The sequence below is a fragment of the Crocodylus porosus genome, unplaced genomic scaffold (assembly GCF_001723895.1).
Source record: "Crocodylus porosus isolate Cpor-Errol unplaced genomic scaffold, CroPor_comp1, whole genome shotgun sequence".
Taxonomy (NCBI): Eukaryota; Metazoa; Chordata; order Crocodylia; family Crocodylidae; genus Crocodylus; species Crocodylus porosus.
Window position 1 is genome coordinate 24822623 of NW_017728911.1, and position 7687 is coordinate 24830309.

Here is a 7687-nt window from a genome sequence, read left to right on the forward strand (position 1 = left end):
GTGGTGCAGGCTCCAAGCCTGGGGATTTTTAAAAGGAAGTTAGATGAGCACCTTGCCGGGGTCATCTGACCCCGGTGCTCTTTCCTGCTCAGGCAGGGGGTCGGACTAGATGATCTACCTAGGTCCCTTCCGACTCTAGCTACTATGAAACTATGAAACTATGAAGCACATGCATTAGGTCTGAAGGAGCAAGACCATTGCTGGTTATACTTAAGGTTCAATATGTATTTATTTTTGATAAATTCAGTAACTGTTATGGGATTGATTCTCAGAAACTGCTTGCCTGATTGTGGCATTGTACATTGCAGGCTTTCCTGTATATAACAATGCTTTACAAATAGATTTTTGGTTGTAAGAATGCAAGGTTATTGACTTTCCAGGTTGAAACCCTAGTTTAAAGTCAGGAGTAGAGGCTTCCCAATGGCCTCAATTAGATCACTACAGTCTGGAACCTTTTCTCCATCTAATAGTTTATTTGTTTTCCCTTTCTTCCTTTCCTGCTCTCTCACTCTGCCATGGTACAGTATACACATTACTTTGTTTATTGCTGGTCTCAAAGAATTTCCTTGGTGTACAATATTCATGGCTTGGCTTTTTTTTCTTGTGGTGTTACATGGCCTTCAATCCAAGCTTCTAAACTGAAGGTGACAACTAGCTTCTCTCTAGGTTTTTACATGTTGCTGTAAGGCATAATAAACAGCATTTCCAGTCGGTATTTTTAGAGTGATAGGTGTGTGCTAATAAATGTGTGCCAATTTGCTAAGAGAAAATTTGAAGGGATTTAAATATAATACATTTTTTATGAACCAGAGGCCAAAGTGTCCAGAGTCATACCCCTTCAAGTGTGGATAAGTGTGCAGAGTGCTACCTCTTATTTTTTCACACTGACTTCAGAAAACATTTTCAGACTTCAGAGAGGCCTTACAAAAGCCAGTAAACCTTACTGAAATCCAAGTAAACTTTTTGTCTTTTGCACTCAGCTATAATGCCAAAGATAATATTTTGGTTGACCCAGGATCATTTGCAGAGTGGGGGATTTTGGAATGGGAAATAGGAACTACAGCTCGACAGTAAATGCTTACTATTTTGAACACACTGATGAAGTACATATAACTAATTAATCACTTTCTTTTTGTGCATTTTCAATAAATAAATAAAGCAGGTCTATATGATTCCTTCAGTATCTGTTATCTGTGGCACAAAAATAAAAGGAGTCACTATGAGGACTAGTCTGTCAAAGTAAAACAAAGCAAAACTGGAAGGAAATCTGCACTCTGTTTCCAATTTCGGTATCAAGTTTAGCACCGGCTGTTACAAACAAATAATGAAACAATGTCAGAAACCCAAAGCCAGGAATGCAGAGACTTTTCTGTGAGTAGGAAGCAAGGGAAGCCTGGATGCATTTCCTTCTTTAAGTTTTAGAAGCTTTACCTCATGATATGCTGTCTTCTGCCAAATATTTCTTGGGTTCTTTTAAATAACTGTTTATTCTAGTTGCTCCTATTGTGTATCAGCCAAACTACTGGAGCCTTCTTTGTTGATGCTGCCCCTGTTGGAGTGCACAATTAAATGACATGCTTCCATTGCAATGTTCACCACCTATGTTTTAGGTTTCTATCTTTGGTGTGTGTCACTAAATATATATTTTCATACATATTTCATTTCTAATGTAAATATATAATTTCATACAGCCTTAGAAGATAGAGATGTACAAGAATGCATTAAGTCACCTCTGGGCAAATTTTTAAAAGGTATTTGTCTAAAGATACAAATAGGCACCTTCTGGGATTTTCAAAAGCACCTAGGCACCAACCTCCCACTACATGCAAAAATCTGGCCACTAGTTCGCTCCCCAACAGTGATAGATTCTTCCCTAGTCTATTTTCTAATTCTTGTTGTTATTTGTATTACAGTAGCATTGAGAGGCCTCAGCCAGATGCATACCCATTGTTCTCACAGCATATGTAAGAAGAAAGCTCCTGCCCTGAAGAGTGTGCAATGCAAAACAAGATTTAAATCTTCCCCTGTGCTTGGGTTTCATTCCTTCTCCATTACTAGCTAATCCATATGACTCCTAGAAGTGCTTTTGATCTTTCTTCAAAAAGGATAGTCCTATATGCTATGTTTGCTGTCATGAATCATTTGATTTCAGGATATGTATTACACTACATGCAGAATGTTGTGTGCTAACACAACATTCAGGCTGGGAAATCAAGCACACACAACGTCAGGAAACGAAGAGGTAAGGTTAAAAACTCAATGTTAACTTTGCTGTCTGTGCTTCCACTAGTTTGTACAGCTCCCAGCATGCTGGGGAACTTCCAGGAGATACTTTAATATAAATAGCAAACAATAATAAGAAATTATGACAGTGTACCAGCATCAGCATACATTATTGTCAATGAACAGAGAATCTGTCAAATATACCAACCGGCATTTAATATACATCTCTGCAGTCAGTAATAACTGAGGGACTGGATTGTTGCAAGTCTTACCAAGAGACCAGATTTACCTTTATCATGTACAAGTATAGATCCACTGATTTCCATGGGCCTGTATTTACTTCCAACAATAAGGGCTTTGGTTGGTAAAAACTGGTTGAGCAGCTTTGAAGTTATGAGGAAAATAAAAAGTCTAACATGACAGCTTCCCACCGGTTTGTGGAAACCTTTCAGTAATCATAGCTTCACACATCTAAGTATTTATCACTTACAGATATTCTCAAAGATTCACTCAGATTTAAATATCTATATAAAAATACAGGGTTTCATTGGTATATCTGTACAAGATCATATAATATGAGTATTTGGAATGATTTAAAAAAAAGCAGCAAAAACCTGAACTAAACACACTCTGGAAATTTCAGAGAACTCTATACATATGGAGATTTTATCTCTCTCATATCCTTATGTATAGATTTCGCTGAAATTTCCCCAGAACTCTGATCTGAGCCTGGGATATTCCAAGTATGGAACTCTTCAGCCTAAAAGGATTTTGTTTGACAAAAGCTAACTGTAACAGGAAAAAGAGAAACTGTACTGAAAGTTGCATTTTTACATTTTTACTTATTGCAGTCACTACTCCTCCTGTTAAAATAAATGTTTCAACTGAGGATCTTAAATCACAGCTCAAAACAGATCACTAAGCAAAGGTTTTGGATTATAATCCAAAAAAGAAAAAAAAAATTACTAGAGGTTCCAGAACTCCCAAATACCAAGGATATTCACATTTATACTTCTTGGTACTGGCTTTGGGAAATGAAGAGAATGGTACTTAGGTAATATAAACTCTACATATATACCAGTTGCTGAAGTCACTGAAACTATGCCTTCGTACACCTGTTTTCAATTTGACCCAGTATCTGCAAACAATTTTATCTAAGCAAAAGTGGTCCTTGGTGCAAAAAATGTTGAAGGCAAAGAAGGATTCCATGAAAAGGCTTTATCTCACTGCTTCCCAGCTTGATCATTTCAGATGCATCAGCTAAAGTCATGGGAGTGTTGCATTCAAAATTCAAGATCTTTGGGATCAGAAGGTCAAAAAAGAAAAGCTTTATAGGTAATCAGGAAATAAAAAGGCACAAATTGATCTAAGATGAGGAGCAAGTGAAGACAGCTTGCCATGAAATATGTTTGCAGAACTCTGAGAATGATGGATGAGTGTGGTAGATAATGAAAAAAAGGAAAAGTAAGGAGATGCTCAGATTGGTGCATAAGGATTTATCAGCAGAGTAAAAATGATGTCAGAAGACCAAAGCAACGAACTGGGAAGATGGGGAAAAGCATAGTGATCTTTAAGCAAATGAGACTGGACAGGTCCCAAATGACCAAGGAAAAATGCTCATAGATTGCAGACTAGTTTTTGCATGAAAATAGAGAGAAATGCTGTCTATTTCTGATGGCACTTTGGATCCAGAAAACTTCACTTTGTGTTAATTTTGTTTCTCTCCCCAAAAAAGATAAACCTCAATAGGGAAAAAATACCTTCCCTTATCCTATGATTAATAAGAAAAAAATATCTGTTTAAAAACATATTACACCATGGAAGTAAGGTTCTATACTTTATCTGGAGTGCCAAACTTTCCAAGCTGTCATACAGACTCATTATTTACTAAGTTGCTGTTGGTTAAATACCTAGCATGATACCTAACAATTTCAAAACACAGGGCCTGATCCCCTACTGAAATCTATTAGTGAGGACCAGGTATCCATTCAGAATCCTGTAGAATTGAGAGGATCCCATTTCAGGCCAGGAACTAAGGTTTATTTCCTAAAATTCATATGCATGTATCTCAGAAAAATACATTTCCACACTCCTCTTTATTACTACTGGTGAATGAATATAGTCTTCTGTCATGATGTAACACTTTGAAGTTCTTTAACCCTGTAGTATTAACAATGTTATTCTTCTAGGTCCCAGTCCAAAAAAGTATCTAAGTACATGCTTGCTGAACAGGATGGAGCTAATCTACTTCAAATGAATTGGGCTGGAAATTATTAGCTAGTCTTTGCATTTTATTAAAATAATCTCAGCTGCTCAACATCCCACAGTCTGTGGTCCCCATTAAAATGTCAGCGTTTACTAACAGTTACCTTCACACTGATTCTCCACTCTAATATGTGCAATTATCTCAGATCATTTTTAATGGTGACTACCAGCAAATGTTGCCATTTCAGTGGTGACTGCTAATACAAAGCATGCATGCAACCCCACTGCAACCAAACATCTCTTTCAAATCCCAAATTCAAGGGAATGTCAGATTAAAGCAGGAGCAATTTTTTTTTAAATTGAAATACCCAAGAGACTCTAAACTTTAGCCATTTGAGCTGAGGTAGTTTAACTGTCATTCAAACGGACACATTCTCACCTTAAATGAGAAATTAGATGCTTAGGTTTTCCATGTGTTTCAGGTTAAAATTTACTGTAATACCCATTCAGAGCTCTCTTGTACTGTTCCAAATCAATTTAGCCATCTTTGCACAAGCTGTATGAGTCTAGCCAAACCTGGTTCTTTTATCCCAAGCCATATTATCCTAGCTTTTTGTTCAGCAGACTGAATATGCCTGAACATATTCTTATTTTATTCAGCTCATTCAGAATTTTGTTTCTCTCTCCCTACATTTGTCTTAACAGTTGACTTCCTTTGTATTTCCCCATCATCACCTAATTTCAGCATTTAATTGGTTATTATTTTTTCAGGGTTATTGATAAAATGAACACATTTATTAACTCTTATGACACACCACTAGTTTTTTCTCTCTTGTTTCACCTCATCATTTCAATAAACAAGACTAGAACATCTAGAGGGACCTATAATATTTTTGTCTATCAAGGTACAAGGTACATATATAGTAACCATTATTGTAAGAGCTAATCAACTCCGAAACACCAGTGACTTGTCTATACAATCTCCTTGTGCAGTCCTGCCACCCCATTTCACAGAAGGGGGCTGTACCAGGGAAGTTACATGGTCACTTGAGGAACTGAAATTCTAGGTCCTGAATTTCAGACCAGGACTTTAACAGCAAGAGCATCCTTATTCTTCTTGTTGCATGTACATGGGACACCTCAATTGTCTAGACATCCAACAGACTTTCAGCTAGCGTGAATCAGTATAACTTCACCAGCTTCCATGGAACTTCACTGGTCCACACCAGTTGAGGATCTGGCCACTAGTAATCTCATGTCTCTGCAGAGCATCTTGCAATTACTGGAGTATCAAAGGTGCCATGTAAACCTTTTTATACCAAACGGCTACTATCTACTTGGATACCAAAGACAGTACTTTATCCATTCAAACAGCTCATCTCGGGTACCACGCTTACAGACCTATCCACTGGCCTACAATTAAGGCAAATGGAGTTTTGGCTTTTGCTCAGTGAAGATTATAAAAATCAAAAGAGAGAGAGAAGCTTTTTCAAGTAATACGACTGAAATGGCATCTTCTGTACACCGAGAACCCAAAAATGCCTTATAAAGACATAGGTTGCATATGCTAAATATTTTGCAAAGCATGTAAAAATACAAGTTACCATCAACGAGTGTTCTGACTAAAGACTGCAGGTTTTGGTTCTTTGCAAATTATTCACCTGCCAGATGATGTACAACATCATGGGTTTACAATACTATGCAAGTCTCTACAGCTCAAGAGCCACAGAAAGCCATCAGCAAGACAGAACTTTCCACTGGTCTCTCAACATATTATTACTTTCTTGCTACTTTCTGCCCATAGATTTCTATATCTTCCTACATCACCTACGATGCTACTCCGGTCGATATCAGACTTAACCTTGTCCCTGGGAAGTCAATGGAATCAGAGCCAAATTCATACTGGAGGATGAAGTGAGGGAGAAGTGATGGTGTAAGAGTTTGCTAACTTAGTGCTGAAGATTGCTAAGCACGCTCTGTCCTGCTTCAATACTGTTTAACTTCACTAAAAACAGTTAACTATGTTCCCCTTCATAGCAACTTCTGCCAAGATTGCAAGATACCCCCCCAGATGGGGTAACAACAACACAGAATTATTGTTTAAATACAGTATTAAATAGAGAATGCTTGATTGATTTAACCAGTTTTTAAAATAAAACGTATAGATTTATAGATGGGAACTTGAGGATCACACATATATAGGCTGTACATGAACACACAGCCAGACTGAAAGATCTTACAGACAACGAAACCCCAGGGCAGGTTTCATTGAACAACATACCTTTTTTCCCCCTGGCCAAGATCCACCCTGTGTGACACACCCCATCCCAGACACTCGGCTGGACTCGCAATTAAAATGCGCCCATGTGCATGGAGTAGGTCACAAAAAGCAATAAAACAAAGGGCTCCGTTCTGCTCCCAGACAAGTCAACGGGGGTCTTGCCACGGACTTCAATGGGAGCAGGATCCGACCCCACACTGGAGCGGTCTCAGCTGGTGTTTAGACTAAAATAAACCACCCCCGAAGTCGGAAAAAAGATGCACGAGGGCCTCCGGCTCTGCGGAGCGGTGCCACGGGCGAGTCGGACCAGCAGGCTTCAGACCAAGAAAACACCAGTGGGGGACTGTGAATGTGGAAGCGCTGCAGAGCCTGGACATGGCTTCTCGCACACGGATGCCTGGGAGCCTTTGTATGCCCTCCAGCACCCCGCTATGCCAAGGCCGGCCTGCCCTCCTACCCCGGCCCCCTCCTCCTGCCTCAAGGGCAGGCCCGTCCCCGGGCTGCAGGACAATGGGCCCCGGGAACTCGTGCGGCCCCCCCGGCCCAGGCAGGCCCGGCCGCGCTAGGCGGGGCGGGAGATGCCGGGGAGCCGGCTCCTCCCCGCCGCTCGGGCCCGGCTCTTTGTGCCAGGCCGGGCCGGCTCCCCCCAAACATGGAGCCGCGGCCGCCTGCAGCCCAGGCCTCTTCCCCGGCCGCCGAGGGGAGGGCGCACAAAGCAGCGCGGCGCCGCCGCCCGGGCCCGGGCCCCGCGGTGCCCTCGCCCCACTCACCCTGGCCGGCCAGTGCGGGTAGCCCTTCATCTTGGCGAACACCAGGTCTCCCGCCTTGTATTCTCGGGGCCTCGGGCGAGCCATCCCCCGGGGAGCGCCGCCGGGCCGGGCGGGCCGATCGGCGCTCGATTGCTCGGGCCTGCCCCTTGCACACACGCGCGCGCGCGCACACACACACACACACACACACACGCGCGCGCGCGCGCAC

At 41.4% G+C, this 7687-nt stretch overlaps 1 protein-coding gene and 1 long non-coding RNA gene across 4 annotated transcripts in view; one reads left to right on the plus strand and one right to left on the minus strand.

Moving 5' to 3' along the window:
- The window catches only part of LOC109309078 (hepatoma-derived growth factor-related protein 3), a 63260-nt gene that overhangs the window by 48800 nt on the left and 6773 nt on the right, over positions 1–7687 (minus strand). The window contains exon 1 of one of the 3 annotated variants that reach the window (XM_019533687.1): positions 7480–7598. The exons of 1 other annotated variant lie outside the window; for it this stretch is intronic. In XM_019533687.1, coding sequence (XP_019389232.1) covers positions 7480–7563 — 84 coding nt within the window. In that variant the 5' untranslated portion in view covers positions 7564–7598. Of the gene's footprint in view, positions 1–6709; positions 6896–7479; positions 7599–7687 lie in introns of those variants that run through there. One more of the 3 variants, XM_019533688.1, reaches the window with a different exon arrangement.
- Positions 7435–7687, plus strand: part of LOC109309081 — a 1637-nt gene continuing 1384 nt past the window's right edge. Inside the window, exon 1 of the long non-coding RNA XR_002100781.1 lies at positions 7435–7524. This is a non-coding gene — a long non-coding RNA (uncharacterized LOC109309081). The remainder of the gene's footprint in view (positions 7525–7687) is intronic.